This window comes from Podarcis vaucheri, assembly GCF_965113315.1.
Source record: "Podarcis vaucheri genome assembly, chromosome: Z".
In the NCBI taxonomy this organism is placed as follows: Eukaryota; Metazoa; Chordata; class Lepidosauria; order Squamata; family Lacertidae; genus Podarcis; species Podarcis vaucheri.
In genome coordinates, this window is record NC_138758.1 from 51,711,070 (window position 1) to 51,738,707 (window position 27,638).

Consider the following 27,638-nt stretch of genomic DNA (forward strand, 5'->3'; position numbering starts at 1 on the left):
ATTTGCCCCCCTTCCCATATTTCCAAGCAATTGCACAATGCCGGCCATCAGCCTCCATTGGAGTGATCATCTCCTGAAGCAAAACTTGCATAGGAACCAAATGCAGGACAGGATCCGTTTGCAAGGCCCAGGAACCCTTCGGTAGAACCTGTGCAACTGGAAATACTGCTCAATTCAAATCAGCAACAAAGTGTATCCATAAAGGCTGTAACTATTCCAAGGAAGAGAACACCCAAACCAAAATCCACTTGGGAAAGCAAGCAGGGGAAGGAGGGAATTTTGATCGAAGGCATGAGTAATTTGTGGTCCTCCAGATATTTCTGGCTGCGTTCAACGGCTGCTGCGAGTTGCAGTCCAGAACCATTATCCCTATATGGTGAAAGGGGACCCATTTCGGTAAGAAAAGAATTAGCAAATTCATGATACCCACTCTGGTGAGTCTCCACCCTCACAGAAATGCAAACTAACCTGACTTGGAAATGTCATTAAGAGAGACCATATTACTTAATCCCTCAAGGATATTGTTAAGTAACATCCTATGCAGGTAACCAAAGCTCGCTCATTATTTTTTTATGAGAGCAAACTCCTCCTTTTAATTGATTTTCCAGTAGAAAATTTATGTTTTGGCCACCAGTACTCTGAACCAAATCACAGCAGAAAATGGAAAGTGATTCCCATTACATTAGCACCCTCTACAGGCCCACTGAGGGGAGGAAATTTGGATTTCAAAAGGTGCTTGGGATAAGGATTTCCAGCGCAACGGAGGATGCTTACAAATAATGAATTCAGCATTTTTTAGGCGAGAGCCTCCTGGTCTAATCAGCTAATATGTTACCGAAATGCCCTTTCCCAGGATTGCAGGGCATTGGGGACCTCCGGGGAGGAAAAAAGCAAACTAGTCATTGATTGCTGATACTCCTATTGGCAGAGATAATTATGTGGTGATTCACAATAACCAAAGTATTTATCTTGGTTACCCAAACTCCCTTTCGAGATAAGGGAGTTCAGGGATAAGCCTCATATGCTCAGAAGAAAACATTCATCACACCAGAGGCAAAAGTTTTTGGAGGTTGAGTAAGGAACATTCACTGGGCCCACACACCACACACCAATTGGCATCCAATTTCGTTGCACTTGTGCAATGTTGCACTAGTGTAATGACAATAAAGAATCTATCTATCTATCTATCTATCTATCTATCTATCTATCTATCTATCTTATAAGATGACTCTGAATCTGTTTTAAATCTTCACTTCATACTGCTTGTAAGTCTCCATCTTATGCATACTGTGTTGGCTGCAAAAACAAAACTGAATCTTATGTGTGAGAAAGGAATTGCATATATAAAGAAGCAGACACAAGCTTCTTGTGAACCAGATACTGCCAAGGTAGAGATTAATAGAACCCAATACGGCAAAGACAACACCAAATGACTCATCGATTGTTGGTATCATATACCAACTACTAGATGAACAACTGACAGAAGAGCTGAAATGCATAGAACATTAAAAAAAAAAGATTTGATACATCAAAGATACATCAGATTAAAGAATGCTCAGAACCTGTGGGAAAAGATATGGACCCATATCTGCCTGAACATGCAATGACATCCACATAGCTGTCTGGAGGAATGCAATGATATCCATATAGCTGTCTGGACAGTGGATGTTGCTATGATGATGAAGGGACTTATGAATATAGGCATTAAGAGACAACCGGAGATGGCAAAGATGGAGCTAAGAGAGAAAGGGCCGTGGGTACAAACTGAAGTGAACACAGAAGAAAAAGCCTTTAAGCTTTTGGCTATTGGTTTGGAAAAAGAATGGAAGTGGAAGAAGTGTTTTCCCTTTTTTCTTTAAGATGAGGCATGGTCAACCGGAAATAGTACTTGAATATATGGAATTGGGTAAGAATTAATAAAGACACAACAAGTAAACAAATATGGACTATTACACAGTACTATTAAGATCTGTCGGAATCCTTGAGGAGAAATTCATCGTCTTGGAACAGAGAACTATTTTGGACATTTAATGAGAATAATATTGAATTAATTAATATTGAATTAATATTTTGAACTTTTTGGGTAGAAAAGGGCAAATTTTAGGTGCCTGGTATAGAAGATTGAGAAAACAACACATAGCAGGCTGAGGAACAGCTGGACATCAATACAGCTAGATGTTATTCTGGAGTACACACGTTGAATATTTTGAATTCAAAGGACCCAATTTGAAGTGCTGGTTTTGACCTTTAAAGCCTCAAACGGCTCAAGATTGCAATACTGTACCACTTTCCATTTGAACCTGGACCCTGAGAACATTCTTCTGAGGCCCTTTTTCATGTGCCTCCTCCATGAGATGTCCGGAGCGTAGCAACACAAGAACGGGCCTTCTCTGCAGTGACTCCCCATTTATGGAACGCTCTCCCCAGGGAAGTTTGCTTGTCACCTTCATTATACACCTTTAGGCACCAGGCAAAAACGTTCTTTTTTAACCAAGCTTTGGTTGATTTAATTGACATCCTATGCCCTTGTAAAATATGGGGGGGTATTGTTTTTATTTTGATTATATATTTTGTATGTTTTTATTTTGAGTTTGTTCTGTGAGACCTCAGAGTATAGGGTGGTATAGTAATTAATTAATTAATTATTTTTTTAAAAAAATTAGATTGTGCCTGTTCCCAACAGTTGTTCAGCACTCTCCAGAGATTCTCCACAAGAGGTGCTTCCTGCAGAGGCCCCCAAGAGTCTCACAGCTCAGTTGTGACACAGGCAGAGAGGTCTGCATTCTGCTTGCCTCATTTGCTTCCACTGAACAAAATGATTATTCAGAACACACTCAAACTAAGATTTGTCCTGGTTCAGAATTAAAAGTAGACACCCCAACCTGCGAAGATGGGCTTCCAGGATTTTTGTCATCAAATATGAGTCCTTAGACAAGCCTCAGACGTGTCCTTAGACAAGCCTCAGACATCTCAGCTACATCCCTCAGCTTAGCAAGAAAAAAGATGTACTGAAATAAGCAAACATAATACTTGACACCACCAGAAAAACAGAGGCATTCTTCCTCAGACTGAAAATATAGCTGCCTGCCTGCTCTGTGCCAAATTCAACTCTATTTTAGCCTTCTTTCAAAGCCATTTTACATGTTTAAACTGACAAAACCAAACTCCACTTTACCAAATCAAGTTCACCTACCACCATCAGGCTCACGTAGCACTTTTAACATCCATTTTATTAAATCCTATTAAATGAAGAAACGGTTGCATATGAGTGGAATATTGTTCTTGCTCAAGAATGGCACTGTGAAACACTGCTCAGGAAAAACTGGCCCTGCATACATGCCACATATGCTAATTCCTACCACCGAATGAAGTTTTTAAAGCTGCAAAACAGAGGTGTATATTGAATGTGCTGACAGTCGCAGTCTTAACGATGGTAGCACAAATGACGCAGGGCAATAATTAATCTAAAAAAGTACCCTAAAAGTTCTGAGTATATAAAAGGAGCACTTCCTCCTTTATGGTTGCAAAGCCCAAGCTAACTGGGAACATCCTTCTCTGGGGCCCACGGCTGCTCCTTAAATGAGATTACAGTAAGAGTGATGGACTGTAATACAAGTCAGCTGTGACAAGCAGCCCTTTATGGAGCACTCGGCTTGCCTCCATTGCTGCATCACGCAATGGGTCCCAAGGCTCCAATGTGCTCCTCCATTTACCGCCACATGACAAATGGGCAGCACTTGTAAAAGGCACAAAGAGGTCTGGACCAGCCATGTAATGGTCACCACAGATGTGCCAAACTGCTGGAGGGGGGCACAGCAGACCCCCAAGTTCATTAAACTGACCAGTAATGGATCTCTCAAAACGTATCTGAGGAATTGAACAGTAAAGGCTAAAATAAATAACTCAGCATGAAGGCTCATCCGAAATGGTGTTTGATAAATTATTTATAACTGAGGACATTGTCTGCATTTAATTTTGGAGCTACTGGTAGCATCTTTAAAAGATGATTTATGTGTTGTAATGCCATTAAACTCTATATTGGCCCACTGCTGGCTGTAAAGTCTGCTGAGATTTAGAGAATGAGTTTTAAACTGTCACTGCAACATCATAGTAGAGAGAGGACGGTATTAAATCTTTACTTTAAACCCGTTATCAGGAGAGTTGCATTTTGTAGATGCTCCAAAACTGATAGATTACCTCCCTCTCCAACAGCAGTAGCAAGAGTCCCAAAGTCAGGTCTGTTTCTCCCCTTCCCCATCCCCAGGACACAACAGTCCCACATTTGTTTTACAAGTAAGTGCCTTGGTCACTTCACTGATTTGCAGGTGGAAGAGTATAGAGCACCCAGATCCACATACAGGAGACAACTCTGCAGGTGAAAAGGCAGGCTGGCTGTGTCGCAAGCAAAGAAGTCACTTCATCATCTACAAAACGTTATGCCAGAACTGCCTCATGTCCGTTTCTGGGTGTCTCTTTCCTTAGAAAAAATAATCTGTGCCACTGAAATGGGGCGAGAGGTGAATGCATTTCTACCTATTTAGAGCCCGCATAAAGTTATTTCAGCTTTTCAGCATCCAGCTACTCCCACCTCATGAAAAGGTGCCTATAAATTCACCGACAGTATTCTGGGTTGTCTGTAAACAGCTGCCTCCTGACATTTTGAAACACATCACCATAGTTCCAATGTGGAAGGATGGAATATGTTCTATGCCCTCACTATATATATAAAAAAGATAAAATGTACAAATTACTTTAAGTGAGAATCTGAGAGAGATAACTGGGCTGGGGAGGGGGGCATTCGGGAGGTCAGAGCGGCAGTAAAATCTATACAGAAGTGCTGGGAGTTTGGGACTAGCAAAACGATAGCTCTTGAAGGATACCAAAGCCTAGAGAAGGATAATTAGACCATGGAAGAGTAATCGGCAGCCTCAATTGTATAGAAATGTGGATATGCCTGTCTTCTGGGAGAAACTCTGTCGAGATCAATACATAACTGGAAGCGGAGCTAAATCTGCTGGGAAGCTCAGGAAGAGAACCGACCCAGGGCGGCTGCTCCATATCAAAAAGGTTTGATTACTTCCTGCATCCCCTCCCTTATTTTATTTTTTAAAAGGAGAGGGAAGGCTGGAAGCCCCCAACTTCAACTGACAGAGACATTCAGGCTTATAGAGACCTGAGTTCCAATGCTCCTTATTTCCCAAAGTACAACAGGAGGGGAAAGCAATTCAGATATTGCTGCTTTGAAGCACAACCTCCTAGTGGAATAAGATGGCAAGATTATTGCTTTCCTCTGACTTTAGCTTTCGAGCAATCACCCAAAACTGCTGAAGCAATTGTTTTATTTGGGACAAGGGAAATTTGTGGTGCCAGTTCTCCACTCCACCCAACGCTTTTCACACAAGTTCCTAAGTCATCAAGAAACACAAGTTTTGTAACTGGAGAAAACTGCTGCCTGCTATCACAGGGGCAGGAGACCAGGGGCAGAGGAAATCAATGTGAGGTCACCCCACATACACCAAGTCTCCATATGCTAAAATTAAAGAGACAATTTCCTACAGCAGGGGTGGGGAGGCTGTGGCCCTTTAGATGCTGGACTAAAGCTTCCATCATCCATCCCTACTGCCCCAGGCTGGCTGGGGGGGGGGGTTGGAAGTCCAACAACATCTGGAGGGCCACAAGTTTCCCTTCCTCCCCCACCCCACAACACAGAATCATCTAGCATCCATGGAAAGGAGGCGATCCAAGGTGCATTTATTTACCCAGGAATCCAAGTGAGCTTGGTGGGACTTACTTCCAAATCAACATTCATAGGATAGCGCGCAGTAACCCAGCTGTATTAATTTAATAGTAGTAACAGGTATAAAAAAAAAATCTCAGTACAGGATATACACTCTCACATTAATTTAGTGAGTTACGTAATTAAAGGTCACACTTGTTCATGAACTGATGCACTGAAGAGCCCATAAAAAATAACACAGCACATAAGTTTATGCTGCCATACAAATAATTTTCAAAATGGGCACCATTTTATCCAAGCTGACTAGATTTACTCCTGTACTGACCCTCACCCAATTAAGCAATTTCTTCCTTGCATCCAGAAATAGCTGGATGAAGTGACCCTAACCCGGCCTCCAGCATATAATGCTATAGCAAGCTGTGTACATTTCTGAAGCATTTTACCTCACTGGTAATATTCCTAATGCAGCAGAGCCAGGCTGCTCTAGTTACCATTCAGCAGCAAGGAGTAAAAGCATTAGGAACACAAAAGATTCACAACTTCTCAGTTCCACACTGGGAACCGAAAGGGGGTGGCTTTCCATGTTACAGACCAAATGCCATGTGAAGGCTTGCTTCAATGAGGCAGGAAATCAAACAGGTGATGTAACCACACAGTAATCTTCCAGATCTCAATGCAAGATAAATTATGAGGTCATGGGTCCCCCGCTGTTTGAGAATTTAAACATCTGGGAGTTGGGGGGGGGCGTGTTGTCTAGGATGCCTATATAGCTATGACAGACAGCACAGACACACAAGCTATGGCAACAATAAATAAACAAGAGGTTGTTTCATCACGAGAAATCACTCCTTCTATGGGTGCTGATATTTGAAGTGTGCTTTGCATGACAATAAACTCTGCATGCCTGGATGAGACTTCCTGGCAGTAATGCTGGGCACCTTGACCATCAACATGTGTGCTGCTGCAGCTTATCCTTGGCTCACATTCTGGCACAGCAAACCTTCAGGCTGCTCTGTTAGCCACATTTTACAAGAACACAGGTGCTCTGCAACGGGTTACTGCAGGCAGGAGCTTTTCAGAGAAGCGAGGAAACATTACTACTTCAGCCACGCACCATGCAAACCCACCTTTTCTGACATGTGGGGGAAAAGAGGCTGAATCTCCAAATGGAACCACAAGACACAAAGGTCAAAAGTGGCATTCTTTCACCCCGATCTGAAGCAGGCCAAGATTCAACATAAGAGTCCTTGCCTTTGGGGCATTTAGCAAAAATGTCACGCTGTATGATTTGTCTTCTGCACATTGTAAACATCTAAAAACAAATTGTAAACAAACTTACTGGGCTTTGTTCTTCAGTTCCTCCCTGAATCAGGCATCTCTTAGAGCCTTTAATTACAGCTGGCTGAACCTTTGCTATTTTCACCACACACTAGTACAAACACACACAAGCCAGGCCTCCCCTTTCTCATATCTACATCACAAGTATAATAAACCATGTTAATATTTCATACCAGTGTGAAATATGCTGGAGTATCAATTCAACATCTGTTGTCTTTAGGGTTCTGGAGTCCCGCAGTGGCCCTTTCAATTTGTAATTGAGTTCTATACTGAATTAATCAGCAGTTTATCTTTTTTAGTAAAAAATATCTTCCCCACTAACCTGAATTTACATTAACAATTTATGTTGAATTACCTGCCAAGGCAGAAATGTATGATTCTAGAACTACCATTCAGTAAGGCTGGCTACTCTTATTTCATTCTTATATGAGCAGCCACCGCCGCCATTCTGCTGGATAAAACCTCACATCACAGAGCCAGCCTCCACCTGAATTTTCAAGGGGTCTGCAAGAGGCTACACCAGGCTTTCATTTGCTACAAGATAAACACAAATGCACAGGCATATTTAATTTGTTACTGATACAAATTGTAGCAAACGGAACCAAGATCTGATTGGAAGCAAAATTCAAGCAAGCGAATGCTGCAAGAAAAAAGCCTTGATTTTACAAATCTTCTTAATCCATCCTCTCACAGCTGCAGTGAGGAGCTGGATCTGTGTGACAGCAAAAAGGTGGAAATGGACAGAGAACCAAAAAAGAAAAAGAAAAGGCAGCTTGCAGAATTGTGAACGGTGTTATAGCAGCAACCCTCTGTTGGGTATTAAGGTGTATTTGTTCATGTTTTACTGTCAACAGGGAAAAAAATCAATCTTGGAGGCAGGGGAAGAGTCCACAACCACATCATTAAAGTATTCTGGGAATTCCAATAAAACCTCTCTCCAAAGTTCACAACAAATATTTCCCTACCCCTACCCCCTCCGCCACTTAGTATTTCTTGGCTCTTTGCATACAAAACGTATTTTGTATTAAGAACTCTTGCTTGCTGCAGAAGCACCAAACCAGCCTTGCATTGTGGGGGGGTGGGGGGTTTTCCAGGAAAATCTCACCATTTCCTTCAGTTTGAGAAACAACAGCAATACAACTTTTGTTTGAATACTTGGCTCCTAAGAAATGCATCAAAAATAATTACCTGTCTGGCATAGCTACTCTGCGAGGAGCGAAAGCGACCACCAGATTTCAACAGTCCACTGTGAGCAGACCTGCTCATATAATAGGATACAAGTTTTAAACGGCACTAACTTCGTTTCCACTAAGTTCAGCAGGCTGTTGCTGCAGCTCTCAATTTAAAGGTGCCACAGTTCAGGATATATTTTCAAATTATACACAGTACTAAAGAAAACTAGCAAGCAACTGCAGGCCTGCCAATGTTAACAGAAATCAGACCTTTAAGGTAACTTTGGGTGGGATTCACCCAAGAAACCCTGTGGGGAAGTCCTATGCAAGCACTTCGGCTGGTGCAATGGGGCTTTCCTCTCCCCCTTCCCCTTGTGTGGACCCTGAAATTGGGGTGGGGGACCCCTGGAACCCTACATGGGGGGAGAAAAGGGGAATCATTTCATCTGCCTAGCTGAAATACTTCTGCAGATGGAACGCTCATAATAGTGTGATGTTTTATTCCAGAGTTTATGTATTATTTCCTTATGGGAGAACACTGATGAAACAGCTCAAGATACTCAATCACTGGAAAATCCCCCCCCTTAAATAAAAAATAAAAAGCAAGAGTTTTTTCTCTAATTAGTTCCACAGGATTCTTTTTTTCTGCATGCCAGGTAGAAAGTTCCACTGATGAAGGAAAATCCAAATTAGTACCTCCAATAATGTTTGTATTTAAGAGAGGGAAATGGGGGGACGAAGTTTGGAGAAATACCAGCACCCTTGCACCAATCTTCACAATTCCTGCCCCAGAGAAAAAGGCAGGAGGCTGCAGCCGGCAAGGCAAAGTGCAAGCGCCAAACACCAGAGATACACAAAGCGGTGGGCGCTCCCCCCCCTTGCAAAGGGGCCCCGTTTTTGAAAGGCATTCTGCATAAGCTGTGTGTGCTGCCAGTGGGGATGCAGGTTGCTCAGGCAGCTCTCCCGCTTAACGCAGGCTGTCTCCCTTGATCTCCACCGTCTGCTGGCAACCCCCCCAGCACGCGGCCACCTTCCTATGGAGTCATTAAAACACCAAGTGTCAACTGGGGGGATTAGCCAGAAGACAGCCACACCTGAGCCCTGTGGCAGGGACACGGGCATTTTGATCAGCCCCACTAATGAAGCCAGCATTCATATGCAGCGTGTCACCGCTCCAGAGTGTCAGTCACTCACACAGGAAGCCTAAATGAGACTGATGAGGCGCCAGCACCTGATCAAGTTTTAAGTTTCGGCGGTTGTCAAAAAAACAAACAAAAACTCCCAACTATCAGCATTGTTGTCAGCCATTAATCAGGCGCCCGGCCGCAAATAATTATGTCCGTCATTTCCTTCACTCTCCACAACATCCCCATCTGAGCCCTGTTCTTTCACATCCATCCTGAACTACAGATCCTGAATCTTCCACCGTTTAAGTCCAGGAAAGCAGTCCATTGGCCAGTCCACCCTTGCACTCTAGAGCTGTGGTTTCAAAAGGCTCTGGGAGGCAGGAGGCAGGACTGTGTCTTTCCACAGACTTTGCAGTGCGTGTGAGATCTGCACACAGAACCCACCGGCCACCCTCATCCTATTAAAGCAGAGGGGTTTCACATTCCACTGCAGTGGGAATGTGAAGAGAATTGCAGACAATGCATTTGTCATGGTGCTTGCATGACGGGAACAAGCTTCTGGGGAGTGGCTACAGCTTAATGGCTTTCAGGCGAAATGCCTCACATCTGCAAACAAAAACAGATTTCAGATGTCTGGCTGGGTTGGGCTGCAGAGGCCACTTGCCAGGCTTCCCATGTTCAAACCCAACATGTGGGGCTGAATTTGGTGTTCTGAATGATGCTTTCTTTTAGCCCCCATGGTTGAAAAAGGCGTGGAACAGCACTTGCCGCTTTTCACTGGGGGTTCACTGGTACTTTGCATGGCTGTCTCTATTACCAAAGCAGGAATATACATAGTGCATTGCCCTAAAGCGCAGCGGTACAGAGGCTCTCAAGTTCCAGAAGCTGCGTCTCCAGAGCACTTTTTCATATACAGTCATGCCTCATGTTACGTTTGCTTCAGGTTGCGTGTTTTCAGGTTGCGTCCCACGGTGACTCGGAAGTACCAGAAAGGATTACTTCCAGGTTTCACCACTCGTGCATATGCACAAAATGACGCCACGCGCATGCGCAGAAGCAGCAAATCGCAACCCACACGTGCACAGACACGGGTTGCGTTCTTTTCAGGTTGCAAACGGGCCTCCGGAACGGATCGCATTCGCAACCAGAGGTACCAAGGTAAACAATTATTAGGAAGTGCAAAGTATCTGACAATACACCACTAGTCCTAGAATGGAATGCAAGGCCTTCTTCAGAGAAGGGCAATCCTAACAGCAACATAAATAATATGTCAGCATGCTGGACCAATGAAATCAGACAGCACAATGCTTCTCCCACCCCACCCTCCCCAGCACGACAGACCAAACTGCCACAATGGGAACAGCAAACTGCTAGAGAAACTATTTCTAAAGTCAGGTCAAGGCTGCGGGAGGGGGAAAACAGCTGCTAAATGGTGAGTAAATGTGACTGTAAGGAAGGACTGCAGCCCAGCAGGCAAGTCCACCTCTTCTGAGCTGACTCCCTCACCTTCCTGCCTCCTCACACTCCTCCTCCTCCTCTTCAGGCCTCATCAGCTGTAGTCCAGCTCTGTTGCCCTGTTAGCAAGATGCCCAGCAAACCTACCAGCATTCAAGAATGTGCCCTTGTTTCCTTCCACAAGCCCTGCGTGCCATGCACCAGTCCTGCAAACTCAGGGGTGTTTCCAGGCAGACATGAGAAACAAATCAGCATGCTTCATCTGGGCCAAGATTAATTCTGGTCCTTTTGTCTCCAAGCCTCTAAAGTATGACAGTATTTAACAGTATTTTTTAAAAAAGAGAAGAAATACCCTTTTCTGTCATTGCTAAACATATGAATAGGTTCAAGATTACTGGAGACTGGAAGAAGAGCTACCCATATAAAAATGCCACCATATCTCCTTGAAGCAGGAGGAAGCAGCGTATTCCCTCATGCGGCCTCTTCCCCAAGGTTGCAGGTTGCCCAAACTAGATTTAATCTCAGTTAAAATGAATAAGCATCAAATGTTTAGACGTTAGCCTTGCACAAGGGTAGAGGAAATAAAGTCCCTAGGGGCCTAGAATTTCTCCTACTGGAAGATGCTACAGAATGCAAACAGTATAACCCTGCTCCAATAATTCAACCCAAGCCATCAACAGCTTTACCACTCTCCCATTCTTATTTCAGGCAAGTTCAGGTGCACATGTGAACAACTGTGCTTGCCCTACAGTGGCCAGGGGCTCAACCTCCTGTCTGAAGCATCAACAACATGTCTGAGCTTCAGGCCTAAAGCAGTTGCCATCCTTGGAAATCCGTAACAGCCCCTCTGGAGGCCAGCATCCCACCACTGATCTATCCTGAGAAGGCTCGACAGACAGACTATGCGCTACAGCCTAAGGAAGGGCTGTCACACTTGGCACCAACAAAGCCACTTGCTACCGAAAACTCAAGACACGGTCGGAGGTGGGGGGGGGACAAGCCCTGCTGGTGTGAGGACGCCTGAGGCAGTGGTAGAAGCTTCGACAACTCATCTTCAAACGGCGGAGAGCCAGGGCTGGAGAAACCTGCAAAAATTGGCTAAGCCTGCAGTCCTGGTTTTTTTTAAGTCGAACATCTTCAAAGTCTGCTATTCTCACTGTAGGGCACAGCAGCTGCCAGAGCAGGTTTGATCCTCTCAGCTTTTGGCAGCTCTCAACTTGAAATTCCAGCAAAAGAAATTTTTCAAGTTGCTATTATTGCCTGTCAGATTTATAAATATTGTGCACTATGTGTTGTGGCACGGTTCTCTGGGGACGCTGGCGCATGCCAAAAGCGTAACAGAATGAAAAAAACAGTTCCTTGTCTTCAAATAAATGCTAATTTCTTTAACTGTGCTCACACGATGCTTTTGGTGAACGGCTTCAGTAGTGCAGAATATATATCAGAGGGGGTGGGGGCTGATTGTCTTTTCCTGCAGTATTCAGCTGCTGATTTCATTAAGCTTGTTTAATTAGATTCCAGATGCTAATTTGCAAGTTGATACCAGAGGGTGCAGGACAGTTTGCCTTTGAATCATTTCTCTGTGATGTGATGGTCTTGAAGAACACCACTGCCCTTTAAAAGCTCTATCAAGATATTCTGACAATTAGCAAACAAAGGAGCTGCATTAATCTTGACAGAAAAAATATTAATTTTCTACACATTTTAATGACCATGGCACCAAGATTTTTAAAGTTCTTTTCACTGCATGTGCATCAGCAGTTGACCAATTCAGCATTAACACATTGGGGTGGCGCAGAGATTTACCAAATATTGTTCAGTCTTTTCACAGAGGAGCTGTCATCCTGCAACCTGTTATGCTACTAAGCCTTCAAGGAATTTGTGCCAGAGAACACCCATCTAAAAAGGGGTACTTCATTCTGACCAAGATAGAGCCTCCCTTCATAGTTAAAAACAGCGCACACACACACACACACACACAAACAGAATTCTAGCCTTTTTGCCATCCAAACCCACATGCACTGGGTAGTCCACGCTATCTATAGTAGGCAGAGCAGGATACAATTCTCTCCCTCCCATAAAACCAGATTAGCCAATAAAACATTTGTTGTTTCCAACTAGGGAGGGGAGTGGCTGAAAGATGAAGGAGAAGGAACGGGGCAAGAGTGTAGGGGATCCTCACTCCAATTCTTCCATATAAACCCAAAAATGTGGTTATAAGCTGTTTCAAAATGGAAACTTGCTTCTTTCTTCTAGTCAGAGGACAGAGCAAGCTGCTCTGTCCAAAGCAATAATATAGTAATGATGATGATCTTTGGATGAAGAGTGGTAGGGAAATTAATAAACCAGTAAAATCATAAACAAACAAAAAGACTGCCAAGGCAGTACAGTCAGGTGTGAAGACCCCGGAGCAGCCCCTCTTTTGTGATGCTTCTGCACCTTGACAAGTGACACCACAGGCACACAAAGTATTGGTCTTCTCCATTCTCAACACATCCATTCCCAAACAAGAATAAAAGCTCAGAATTGCTGGGTTAGCTCTGGCCTGCTAATCTGAGCCTTGTGTACTCTGCGAGGGTGACAAAGGAGCCTGGCCTATCTAGGAGATGTTCACTGTGACTTAAGTAGTGATATTACCAGGATAGCAGCAGTTAAGATCCACCTCATTAACACAATCACCCATCAAGTAAAAATGTTGGGCTGAAGGTGCCTGCTTTCCCAAGACAAGCTGTCAACTTCAACTGAGTGCTGAGTCACACTTTGCTCTTCTGTGAGGATAAATAGAACCTCCAAGAGCAAACACCTCTGGCAAGGGACAGGTAGGGGCTCTTCCATTACCTTGCACTGGGCTTCCTTCAAAGGACTCAGAAAGCAAAGTACATTGTTTTCAGATACTTAGAGAGGCAGCAGTAGCAGGTACCATGGCCAACCAAAATTAATGGATTCCTGTTTATGCTCAATTCAGCAGCCAATTAAAAATGCCGCTTGATTGTGTACATGACAATTGCTTAAATCAGGCTGGCCTTTAAGCAACTAGAAACATACTATTTCTGCTCCCATTTTTAGCCATTCTGCTGTTTCAACACACAAATATGGTACTAAGGATTTCACCCTTGACAAGCTGGGAGTAGAGAACCACTAAGCCACAAAAAGTAACTTCAATACCCGTCTCCACTTAAAAAACCCCTCAAGGGCACAGAATGTGGCTTTGTGAAGAACATGCACAGACTAGAGGCCCAATAATCACCCATACCTTCCACTTTTGCACTCATAGCTTAAAGAGTCAAGCACCAGCATTTGAGGAAACATCAGGTATGTGTTTAACACATCCTGAAGAATTCCTGCAATTACCTCCACAAGGCACAGGTGTCAGACTTGCACGGATTTCTCCATAGGTACACACATTTTACAGTTTTGTGTCTAACTCAAGTTTTGTGCATATTTATTAGCACAGAAACAATGCTTTGGATAATCCCCACAGAAGACAACAAAGTGACGGTTGTGGCATTGCTGTAACTGAAAACCAACCATTAAAGATCATTCAAAGGACTCCATCCTACAAACCACACTATGCTACTATCACAATTATACTAATAAACAGTTGGAGCACAGGAGGCGGAGAGAGTGTTTACCTCCATGTCAGGCTTGAATTTGTCTTCAAAAACTGCCATGGCTGCCAATGAACCCGAACCTGAAAAGAGCAAGGAGAAGTTTTCGTTTTAATTTTTTCGTTGCATCCAATACACCATTGTGGTTTTCAAATGACAGAACAGAAAAGGCGACAATGAGACAAGAACTTTACAAATACTGATTTACATTCCTATACATTTGTTTTGCTTGCTACTTTAGAGCAGCACCTCTTGTTCAAGCTCAGTAACAAAGGGAGCCTTACTCTGAAGAAAGGCAAAGGGAAAAAGCAGGTTGATAACTCGTACCAAGCTCCCAACGGAAGCTGCACCAGGGTTTAGTGGGAGCATGTTCAGCTTTTATTTCTTGAACCCCAGCCCCCTTCCCAAATGCTTTTGAAAATATTCTCAGTATCAAAAGTGAATAGTGGTGTGGTATGGCAGAGAGGGTGGTGGGTGGTCCTGCTGTTCAAGGCAAATAAAAAAATCCTACTGGGTATGACCAAGCCTTTAGAAGCACCAGAAGCGCCTCTCTAAATCCTGGAGTTGTTTTTTTATATTTATAGATTGGGGCAGCATTTCTAGAACAGCTGAGATATTTTCTAGAAATATATATATATACTGAGCCACGTATGACCAAGCCAGAAGCTCTGAGAAGAGGCAGTCCAGGGCTTTAAAATCATTTGGATCAGCTGAAAGGAACAGATTATTTCAGTGAGTTGGTTTAGCACACGCACAGAAAGATAGGGGAATCCGGGTGGCCATTCAGTCTCATCTACCCCAGTTCAATTGTGTTTTATTTTATTGTGTTTTGGATTGTTTCTAGTTTGCACTATAAAACAGTAAGGCAGAGCAGACCAGAGTGGCAAACATGAATCACACACAAAGGTTTAAACACACACATTTGGCGATTCCAAGAGCCGTCCTACAAAAACACTAACAGAAGAACCCCTTTCCGATGTCGGCTCCAGGCATTACAAGTCCACGCAAAGAGCGGCTATGAACTATTTGGCAATCTTAAATAAGCTTTGTTCAGAAGAGAATGTGAATCTTCCCTGCACAGACATCATCATCGTGTTTCAGCGCAGCCCAGGCAGTATTTCAGGATGCTCTGCTTTTGGAGATTGAATAAAGTTGGCGACAATTTTTTATGCCAATTAGGAGATTTTTTGGCATTTATTACTTTTTAACTTGTTTTGCATACCACTATCTGTTTAGCTGGGTCACCCAGAAAGCCATATTTTCCATTTAAAATGATTTGTGTACATCGCTTGACCACCTCAATGGTTTAGTAAAGAAAAAGGCAGCGATTAAAGAGTTTCAAATGAGGTGTCCTGCTGATTTTATCAAGTCTGCTGAATGTATAATGAAAAGGGAGAAGCTGACAGTGACATTGCTGAGAAAATACAGACCATCTTATCTGAACCATTTAAGGAGGTCCAATTATAGATCAAATTTAAAGGGTAGAGGCAGATTTACAGACACAAATCAATGAACATGGTAATTCCAGCGAATGTGACAAAGACTCCTCCTGTTATGGAATATTGCTGTGGTTGAGGATCATTACCTTTACAGTACCAAATACATCACATTTATAAACAGCGGGGTGCACAAAGCATCTTCTCATACGCCAGGCAATGGCTATTCGTTTTTGCCTCGGAGCCACGCACAGCTCCATTTTCAAAAAGGCAGGAATGGGAAACAAAAAGGAATTCTTTGCAAGTGACGAACAGGAGAGGAAAGCAACATGCACAAAACATGCCAGCTGCCAAAAATAGCAAACAAGAAGAACTGCGCTGAACCACAAGGAGGTCAAAGTGAAGTCCTGTAGTGCTGCTCTGGATGCAGTTTATGAGGCAAGCCTTATTGCCAAGCTCCCAACAAAAGGAATAAGCAGAATCAGGTGGAATAAGAGGCAAGCAAGGTGTCTGGAAGAGCCTCGCACTGGAGTTTTAACAGGCAAGACAAGAGCTGTAATGTGGCAGAAGAAATATTTCACAACAATCTATTTCTTTATTTAATTTATATCTAGGCCTTGCTTCTGAAACAGCCCATTTTGCATTCACACACTAGCAAAATTCCCAACATTTTGGAAGGCAAGGGATGAGTAGGACGTGAATAGAGAACACACTGTAAAGATACATACACAGACACGAAGTTACCACCAGCCCGCTACCCAACCAGGTTCTGATCCCCATCTCTGCAGCTGCAGCACTCTCATTTTTGGCTTTTAAAGAAGAGCCTTAATGGATTCAGAGACTGGATATTGCCGGGGGGGGGGGGGGACATCCTATCTCTCACCCCAAGCACTCGTCGGCTCACTCCCTGGAGCAGAGGAGGTGCTATGTCCAGGAACTATGTTCTCAACTAGGGGAGGCAGCCTCTTTCTGCACAGATTCACCCTGGTTTCCCATTTCTTGATCATGCTGGTGTTTGGCCAAGACACAGAGCTGTCATTTTAAACGATGGCTATCAGGACATATAGCTTGGCAAAAACAACACAAATAGGTTAATGAAGTAAGAGGCAGTAAACCAGAACATTCCCAAAGCACCACAAAATACTCAAGGCAGCTTCATCAACTAGCTCATGCTCTTCAACGCCAGAAGCCCACAGTCAACAGGCCTGCATCTGGGGACAGAGCTACACGAAGCTCTCTGGATGCCATGCGCCCCCCCCCCTCAATACTGAAGAGAACTGCACAACGCTGGTCACAGGGCAGTCTGCGTCTGCGAGAGCACACTCTTAAATGCCTGACGCAGCACCTGCCCCTACACCAGCCTACAACCATCTTACAGCCTGCTGTGGGCCAGGCTCTTATTGAACATGCCGCAAGAAGGAACATGCCTCTTGTCGGGGCATTCCAATTGCGGAACATTCCCACGGAATTTCACAGGCACCAACTCTGTCATCTTCCACAGTGCCAATTCAAAACTTTCCTGCTTGCTTGAGCTGCTTTGCGTGTGTTGCCCCCCTATTATATTTTGCTGCCTTGTAAAGTTGTTTAGGCTGTATTTTCTATTTGGGGCTTTTGCGGTTATACAGCCACTTTTGGTCTTATTCTGCACTTCATCTGGATATCTTAACTGATAAAGGGTGGTTTTAAAAATATTTTAAAATAAACTGAGCAGGGCACATAAGTTTCTCAGTGCTACCTGCATTTAAATTAAAAACAGCCTAGAAATAAGTTCTACACCAATCTCAAAAGTGATTTTTTTTATTAGACGCAGAAAGAATAAAAAGAAAGGGAATATTTTCTGTGAACTGTCCTCTTTTCTGTAAACCACCCTGAGATCTCCATGTATAGGGTGATATATTATTATTAATAATAATAATAATAATAATAATAATATCTGAATGATGTTGTCTTTACAGTTACATTACAGAGTCACAGCATTCCTCTTCATACATCTGATGACCTAGAGATACTTTTTGTGTTTTAAAATGACCTTGCAGTCCCATATTTAACAGATATTGGACTTGTCCATTTGCACACTGCAGTTAGCAGCCTTCTGAACGTCAAACATTCAGTGAAGAGTGCTTTCTTTTACTAAATAGCCTTCTGCATCTTCCAGCATTCAAGAACCTGTTTGCTGCTGCCTCTGCCTGCCACACTGGCAAACAAATGCACTGTGAAGAGAGTAACATTTAGATTTCTCTAATCCATCAGTGTCAACAGTCCCTGACAGCGCACTTATTCACAAGCGCTCATTGTTATTCAATTTGCTGTTCCTCCTAGGTAGATATCCAGTGCTCTCCACAGACCCATCGATCGGCATCATTTTTCACTCTGGTTCCTGGCTGAGAGGCCTGGTCTCTTGGTGGCATTGCCTGTGCTGCAGACAGACATTGCCAATGCATGAAGAGCTGATTTATGAATATGAAACAATACTGGTGCCAAGAGATCAGCCTCAGCCACAAGAGACCACCAGAATGCATCTTGCTGCTTCCCAAGTCTGAAGTACAGACTTCAAGCCCTTTAATTGTATGCATGCATTTCATTATATAGCCATGGCCAGAAGCTTTTCTAGACAAGCCAGCAATCAGACAATCTTGCATCGTTTGCTGAAATCCGCATTTGTCCTTTGTCAGCATAAACACTTTAATTTGATGTTTTCACTCCTGAGTAAGCACTGAGTATGTTTTAAACTCCTTCTAAGGAACGACACTGGTCTCTTATTTAGGCACAAAATGCTGGATTTCTATTCTTTGCCTGTTTTGAGCAACAATACAGAGGCCTCACACACACACACACACACACACACGTAAAATATTGCTTAAAACAACAAGAGAAAGGTATGGGGAAATTAGCATTCAGTTTGTAGATACATGGAGGAATCATGGAATAGCAATACTGCTGCCTTGTGTGTGCCTAACATCTGATCAAATATGAGCAGGTCTGAGTATTTGCTATTCTGCTGTGATAGCTAAGTCCTTCTGGCTTAAATATGTATTCTCTGCCACCAACCTAAGTGTGGAGCTTGTCAAAATGTTGAGTTTAAAAATCATGATAATATTTTGGCACATAAGAGATCAGTCAGCCTTCACAGGAGAACTAAAAACACAAACTGTGTTCATATTGCATCACATCTGCCCATCAAAAGGATGCGCTCCTTTCTTTCCAGAAGAGGCCAAAACTGGGTTGTGTCAATGTAAAGGCACTGCAAGACATTCATGTCTGTGCCAGATATCCATCCCAAGAACAGAGCTTGAGGGCACGAATTTTGATGTCTGGTTTTATGATCATTTCAAGATTGTAATCCCTAAGCCTTAGGTATGCTGCACACTGGAGCAAGAAATTCATTCTTCAGACTCTCAGTCTGCAGTATCACATCTAAAACATGGTCCCTACATTTGGACAAATTATTTAAACAGTAGACTGAAGTTGTCCATACTGTATGATATTTACCACACCAAAGATTTGCGCAATATACCCCGTAATGAAGCATTGTCAGGTATGCAACAGCCCAACCCTAAGCACGTTTACTTGGAAACAAGTGCTGTGGAGTTCAGTGTGGTTTGCTTTTAAACATGCTGGAATTGCAGCCTCCTCCTTCTTCTCTTTTTAAAGAAATAGCAGTATGGTAGATAAAACAGACAGATTAATACTGTCAGGCTTCATAGGCTTAGAAGCCTATTCCCATTTAATGACAGCAGTCCTTACCAGTCAGATTTCTTTCCCTGGGTTCAATGAACAATATTCATAGGATAGCCATGCTCTATAGCTTCAAACGAAACAGGGTCAAAGGATTCCTGGTGCAAGGCAGACATGAATCCTGCAGTTTTGGGTCACTAATCATTCACTATACAAATGCAGCAAGGTAATTTATTGTTCAACAGTTTAATAATTTATAAGTTTCAGGGCACATTTATAAATATTAATCCAATTTCATATTTTATGTTAATTCATATAAGGGTCTGAATAGAATATTACATCATAAATCCTATAATAGCATTCTTTCAAAAATAGATTTCATGCACAGAATAAATAATTTACTACTTTGTAGGGTACCATGGCACCATCTATTGGTGTAAAAAAGCTACACTCTGGTGTTCTAAGCATTTTGTACAACTCTGCTTCTCTATGCCCAGGACTCCAATTTTCCCAAACACTGGCATGAAAGAACATCAAAATAAACCATACAGATGCAGTAATTTTTGAGGACGCCTCTTCCATAATCTAACTAGGGCTACCTGTAATAGAGATGCTTCTATGGTTTTGTGTGTGTGTGTGTGTGTGTGCGCGCGCACACACGCGCACACACACACACACATCATTTCTTCCACACAGTGGTGGTGGTGTTTTTGTACATATAAGCAAGCAAAGCATTCGAGCAAAGTGAAATTGGGGTCAGAATGAACTGAATCTATGTGAACCAAACATCCATAGCATTTGCCTATTAACTACTGCATCCATTTCAAGAGCAAAACATTAAATTAGAAGCTCTCGCGCTCTCCACTGACAAGTGCTACACATCTGTATTTTCAGTCAGCTAACATTATTTTTGCTGCTGACAACCCCTATATAAGCTACAGGGCTGCTTTAAGAAATCTGAAATCATCCTTACAGTGTAATTTCTCTAGAGGTTCTGATGGCATTTCAGAAACTTTGTGTGTGTTTGCTTTAATGTTCTGATGAAGAACCACTACCTTGGGATTCGATTTAGCAAAACATTTGCCATTCAGCACTGAAGCTACACTCTGGGAGTCTCTGGCAAATTTGCACAAGCTGTATTTCCCATCTCCCCACACAGCCATTTACAATTTGCCAATGATTTAAAGTTTTATTAATAGGCATCAAGAGATAGGATCACACAAAGTCTGAGATCCCTGTTTTACTTTCACTTTCTACAACGCTAACAACATTTCAGAATCTCTCTCTCTCTCTCTCTCACACACACACACACACACACACACACACACGAGTAAAGATGAGGAAAGAAAAACTAATTACGACAGACTTCCACTAGTGGGCAGTGCAGTTACCTAAATTGTAACAGGGAAAGACTCACCCATTGTGACATAAGGCAATTTGTCAGTAGATCCATGAGGATAGATGCTGTACAGATGGGCTCCAGTGACATCCACCCCACCCAGAACCAGGGCTGCGCCAATGTAACCTTGATACCTGGAAGGCATAAATGTGTTTAAGCATAAGAGTGTGTGAACACCAGAAATGCATTCCAAACAGTGTTAGAAACCGGGATATAAAAGCTAGGAGCCTAATGACACCTTAAACCTGCATTCCAGGCACTACAAGAATGCCTAGGTGCCTTTTCATGGGGGGGGAAAGACTGTGTGCCTGCGTGAGCCAGGGGATCTGCAAGCAGCGCAGCCCCAAAGGAGCACAACCACAGCCACCTTGCCAAAGCAGGGCAGGAGCAGGGCAAGCCATGGCAGTTCTGTGCAGAGTCTTCTCTCTCTCCCCTCACCCTTCCTAGCAGAAACTATTTAAACCCATAAAAGGGATCGGGAAAACAAGGGGGTTGCTTAAGAGTGATGAAAAGCCAAGACTCCTCTTGTGAAACAGATGGGCTTCCCAGGGAGTAAAAAGTAGCTGCCCCAAAACCTGCACCCCCCCACCCGCCCAGCTTATGCTGCACAAACAGAAGTTGAGCAAAGAGGAAACATGGTGGCCACACACCCGGCATCCTTCACCACTGGTTGGATTCACAGGGACTTGAAGCTTTTCCCAAGAGAGAGGGGTGAGGAGGAACTGTTGCCTGTCTGCCCACCTGTCAGCTGTGCATTGCCCAAAGTCTCTGGCTTGCAGGACAGAGAGTCCCAGCCAGAGAGACGTAGACACATGGAGTTGGCGGGTGGAGGCAGGCTCACAGAACAGCATCTCTCTGGCCTTGCAGATTCAGCAGGCAGGAAGCAGCCCTTTACTCTGCAGTATAAAAGGCTTTACAGTGGTGCCCCGCAAGACGAATGCCTCGCAAGACGAAAAACTAGCTAGACGAAAGGGTTTTGCGGTTTTTGAGCTGCTTTGCAAGACGATTTTCCCTATGGGCTTGCTTCGCAAGACAAAAACGTCTTGCAAGTTTGTTTCCTTTTTCTTAACACCGTTAATACAGTTGCGACTTGACTTCAAGGAGCAACTCATAGAACGCGGTGTGGTAGCCTTTTTTGAGGTTTTTGGTAATTTTTGAAGCTTTTCCAAAACTTTTCTGACGAAAAAACTCACGGAACGAATTAATTTCGTCTTGTGAGGCACCACTGTACTTTGCAGTAAAGGGCTGCTTCCTGCCTGCCCGTTCTGCTAGGCCAGCGGATAGGCAGCATCCCTCACACAAGCCACCCACCCATCCCCAGCAAGCAGCCACCCACACAGCAAAGGGGCACATGCTCGGCCTCTCCCTCCCTCTCCGCTGCAGTTTTTCTGCCCCCCTCGGTAGGATGTGCCAGTGGCTCCAGCCAGCCTGCTCTGGAGGTGAGCAGGGTGAAAGCTTTGGGCAGGAAGGGCATGGAAGCAAAGGGCAGGAGGAAGTGAGGCTGGACAGCTGGGGTGAGGGGGTAGTCCTCCCAACTCCCTCCCTCCACACAGGGCACCGAGATGCCACACAAAGCCTACATGCAGCTGTGGTGCAGAGGAAGGGGCCATGCAATGAGGCACACTGCAGCTTCTGGTTTCTTCTCTCTCTTCTTTTTGCAGTGAGGGGTCCTTTCCAGTTCATCCCCTCCCCTAGCAGCCTTGGAAGAGACTCTGCCCTGGAGATCCCGTATCTGCATAATCCTGCCTCCCTCCCACCAGTCCGTCCACCCACCCTCCTCTCTCCCACCATGTGATGGGGGTCATGCTCTCTTTCCCATGGTCAGCAGCTCGTTGCTGGCAAGTCCAAGCCGTTGTGCATAAGTGTGCAGTGGCCCGGCAGCCACAGCTAGATGGGAGGTATTTAAACACTTGCATTTCGGGGTGGTAACAAAAACAGCAGCGAGAAAGAACCACAAGTAAGGCTGCTTTGGGCCCCAGGGAGAAATTCCTTTAGCTCATCGAAAAGTTCCCTGGGGAGCAAGCGGAAAGGGAACCCCCTTCAGATGCTGCCCTTGGCTCTCCTGCACAGCCAGAGATCGTGGTCACAAATACATAGCTGGAAATCTCATTTTGGTTGCTAGGTGGCGCTACTGAGTCGAAAAAGAGATGGGAGACTGGTTAATTTTGAATGCTGATGACAAGCACAAAAATTTCCATTTTTAAATGCTGCCCCTGAAGGCTTCTGCTTGCAAAATTGTTTAAACACACACATATTTTAGAACATGCCACTCGACTGCTGAAGTTTCCCAACTACATGTGTCTGTATTCTGCTTAACTGAATGAAGGGAGAAAGGGGAGGAGGCAAACAGTCCACAAGCCAGTCACCTGAAGAGCATCTGCTTGAGCATCCGGTTGGCTGTGACCACCCTTGGAAGCCGTCCAGTTGAGAGCGAGTGGAGTTCCATGTTAGAAGAGATCAACTGAGTTGTCATCTCTGTGTCTGCAGCCGTCCCAGCCCCGCAACAACTGCAAACATATTTACTTCATTTAGTAAACAAGCAGCTTCCGAATAATTACCTAGAAGCCATGGCCATACTTGGTTGGCAGCCGCCCCACAAACCCCCGGAACACATTTGCCACTCTATAGGAATCAAGAGCTAACTAGACAGTCTTAGTCCATTAAAGCAGCTGGTCATTTTCAGGAGAGGACAGAGAAATCCCTTTGTGAAACATCAACAATTAAATACCCATGTTTTTTCTTCCTACTTTTCACTGGTTCCCTCCATTAGAAACAAATACTTTGCAACTTTCCACTTCCAGAAAATCTGTGGTCATGAGCAGGCCTAGAAAAAGGTATACTTACTAAATGTTTGGAGAGATATAGTGTATTTTTGAACAGTTCTTGTCGGCAACAACCATCCCTTCAGTGGCTCTTGTATCTGCTCCAAGTACTACCCCATCCTAGGGAAAGAAAGGGAGATGGCAATCCTATACCCAATCCTATATCCTGGAAGCAAATGTCACTAAGCTTAGTGGGACTTGCTTCTGATATGCATAGGGCGAACACTGAAAGAGCTGATTTTACTGCAACAAGCATTGGGGCCTCACCTTAAACACTACCCCAGCAATGGTGGTGCCAGTCTTGCGGGCTGTGGGAAGACGCAGGCCTTTCTTGGTCCCCTCTGCTTCAAGATGAGAATTCCTACAACAGGAGGTAATCATGAAAACGAGGCACTGGGGCTAAAAATTAAAAAGTCTTCTCCATAAATAGTGTAAGGAGATGCTGGCTTCGCTAATTTCCAGAGGATGAGAAAGAAGTGAATGCAGCAAAAGGAACCAATGCAAGCACCAAGCCCACCAACACCCCCCTCCTCCCGATTTAATGAAAGGAAGACAGCCCTGCCAGGAAGGTAACAACCTACCCCCATTGCTCCCTGAATCTGGCCCCCTGACTAGCTCATTATAGGACACACACCCCGGACACTGGTCATGCATTTAAAACTTTTATTCTTAGAAATTAAAGAGTATAAGCAGGTCCTGCTAGAATGAAATCAACCCTTACTTACCTTCTAAGTAAGCCTGCCCAAGGGCTGGACTACCTGTTTGCTGCGACACTGGATCGCTTTTGTGTGCTCCACCCACCCTATTGGGGAGCAGGCAAGTGTGTTTTCCCTTGGATTATCAGCACCAAACTCTAAGCCAGCCTTTCTCAACCTGTGGGTCCCCAGATGTTGTTGAACTACAACTCCCATCACCACTAGCTAGCGAGGCCACAGCTCAGGGATGATGGGAGTTGTAGTCCAACAACATCTGGGGACCCACAGGTGGAGAGCTGCTGCGTGAGCCGCCCAGCATGATAAAAGGGTAGATTTGACATCTTTCTGCAGGGCCTGCAAGACGGAGCTGTCCTGCCTGGCCTTTGGTCGGGGTTCAGTCCGACTCCCCATCCCCTTTCATAAGGACTTGCATGAAAGTGGCCTCCCAATAAGTTCAGCACAAACAGTTGGGCCTGGTCAGCATTTAAGGTCCCCAATCCTAATCTGCGGGTTGCCACCTGATTGGATTTTATGCTGATCTTGATCTGAGTTTAGGATGTATTTTAACTGATTGTCTGATTCTATGTTAATGTGTCATACATTTGACGTTAGCCGCTCTGAGCCCAGTTTTGGCTGGGGAGGGCGGGGTATGAATAATAATAATGATGATGATAATGATAATAATAATAATAATAATAATTCCCTTCTCCCCGCCCCGCAGCAAAGAACCTGAGCGCTATTTCCACCCTCCGCCAGCTGCCTAGTTACTGAGGAGAAAAGAAATCCACGCGTGGATAAGAAGCCCCCAGGTTTAAGCTTCCCCAGAGGTTGACGGTGACGAGGCGACAGCCCTTCCTTCTCTCTCTGAGACCAAGGGCGGGGAGAGGCAAGGGCCCCTCACCCCACGGGCGGCCTCGCTCAGCCACTTCCCAGGGGGGCTCCTCCCGCCCGCCCCCGCCCCCGCCCCCCCCCGCAAAGGCCGCAGCGCCCGCGGATCCCAAGGCCGCGAAGGAAGCTCCACGGGGGAACCGCAGCAGTACTTACTACCGTTGTTGTTACTTCAGAGGAGCCCCTCCCCCCCGCCTCGCCAGGGCCTCGCTAGGCCTCGGAGCCTCCTGAGTCACCGCCCGCCCGGCTGGCTCTCCTCCTCCGGCGCCCGCGACGCCCCTCTCCCCCCCCTCCGCCGCCCCCCCCGCCCTGCCGCGGCCGCCTCCTCCCCCCCGCCCGCCCCCCCCCCGCGGGGCCGCCACTGACCTGGCGCAGTTGTGGAAGCTGAATCCCCCGGCAGCGCCGGCCGGCGAGGCCTGCAGGACGGAGAGCGACGCCATCTTGCTCGGGGTGGATCGGTTTCCCCTCAGGCGGCGGAAGCGGAAGCGGAAGCGGACTCGCAGGGAGGGAGGGAGGGAGGGAGGGAGGGAGGAGGCGGGGCTTCTGCGGCTGCGTCACGCGCGGGGCCCCGCCCCTTTCCCGCCAAAACCCGAGGGGGACGGACGGACACACACACACACACACACACACACACACACGTGTCTCTCTCTCTCTCTCTCTCTTTCTCATGGTCCTTCATTCCGTTTTGTTTTCATTGATTGGTTAAAGGGGAGCCAAGGTTCCCCTTTAAAAAAAACAAAATTATTAACAATTTCAGCACGACAAAATATCAAAACATGCCGTATTCAATATTTTCCAGAGTGTGGCCTTGCAGAGCCAGGCAGAGGCCCTGGCCAGGCAGATAATGTGCCCCCCCCTTTTTTTATTTTTACCCTGGGGATAACGGAAGTCTTGTAAATAAGTAAGCATATAAATAATTTTCACAGAAGTTATGCTGACAAATAATTTTATTTCAAGGCTTGAACCGTATCTGCATATAAAGACAAGATGGAAAATATAGATACACAATAGTGCTTTTTAAAAATACATAGGGGAAAGGATTAAGTATTTCCATTTTAAAATGCTTTCCTAGCTTTCTGCGAATTCTGGAATTGCGCAGGAAAAATCAAGCAACTTTGCCTTATCGTGGTTTATGTTTGTCATTGCTAAACACACAGCTGTCAACTTTCAGATTTGCAAATAAGGGACCAGCAGCCTCACCTGCCCCAGGGACAGTCTACGGGATAGCTAACAATCCGGGATAGCAGCGGGAAACAGCGCTGGAATAAGGGAATTTCCTGCAAAAAAAGGGAAGGTTGACAGCTATGGCTAAACCATTTAGGCGTTCTTGAGCCATTGTTGATCAAAAGAAAGACTGCCAGCCGTGGCCCCAGGGAATCCGCCCTCCACCGCCGCCTTTGCGCCTCCGCATTCGCCCCAGTGCATCCCCTGCGATTGTGAATATGCTGACTGAGGCCCCTTTGGAATCGGGGGCCCAGGCCAAGTGGCCCATATGCCCCCCCCGTCTGGGCCTGCTCAAATGTGGGGAGCAGTGGCAGAGTGACGTTTGTTATGTGCAAAGCCTGGGATGCATGCACACACCATGCAGCCGAGGAGGTGGTGTGTCACGGAGCCAGCAGAGAGAGCCCCGGACTGCGGGAAAGCATCTCCAACGAGTGTTGGAGGCGCGCAGGCACCAAGCCCCCGCTCCGCCTTGCTTACCCTCCCCAGACCCTCCACCTGACGCCCTCCACTGCTTGGCGCCCTGGCTCGCCGCACCACTGCGCCCGATGGTAAAGACGTCCCTGCCCCTTGGGGTCTTTGGCAAGGAAGATCCGTCTCCCACCTCCCTCACACTGCAAACCGCGCTGTGACACTCAAAGGAAGGGCAGCGTCAAAATTTCATGAATAGTACATAATGAGGTGGCTGGGTTTCCCACCCAGCAACTTCATTATTCATTTTTTGTTGTAAAGGTGAAGGGACCCCTGACCATTAGGTCCAGTTGTGGCCGACTCTGGGGTTGCGGCGCTCATCCTGCTTTATTGGCCGAGGGAGCTGGCGTACAGCTTCCAGATCATATGGCCAGCAGGACGAAGCCGCTTCTGGTGAACCAGAGCAGCGCACGGAAACGCCGTTTACCTTCCCACCGGAGTGGTACCTATTCTCTACTTGCACTTTGATGTGCTTTTGAACTGCTAGGTGGGCAGGAGCAGGGACTGAGCAACGGGAGCTCACCCCGTCGTGGGGATTCGAACCGCCGACCTTCTGATCGGCAAGTCCTAGGCTTTGTGGTTTAAGCCACAGCG

The 27,638-nt window shown here is 45.3% G+C and overlaps 1 protein-coding gene across 1 annotated transcript in view; it reads right to left on the reverse strand.

Moving 5' to 3' along the window:
• The window catches only part of PSMB7 (proteasome 20S subunit beta 7), a 32,911-nt gene extending 7,048 nt beyond the window's left edge, over positions 1-25,863 (reverse strand). Inside the window, exons 1-6 of the mRNA XM_082209017.1 lie at positions 25,719-25,863; positions 24,037-24,130; positions 23,792-23,889; positions 23,314-23,454; positions 20,966-21,081; positions 14,462-14,520 (exon numbers count right to left, since the gene is read on the reverse strand). Of these exons, the coding sequence (XP_082065143.1) occupies positions 14,462-14,520; positions 20,966-21,081; positions 23,314-23,454; positions 23,792-23,889; positions 24,037-24,130; positions 25,719-25,792 (582 nt within the window). The 5' untranslated portion in view covers positions 25,793-25,863. The remainder of the gene's footprint in view (positions 1-14,461; positions 14,521-20,965; positions 21,082-23,313; positions 23,455-23,791; positions 23,890-24,036; positions 24,131-25,718) is intronic.
• Positions 25,864-27,638: the final 1,775 nt, after the last annotated feature.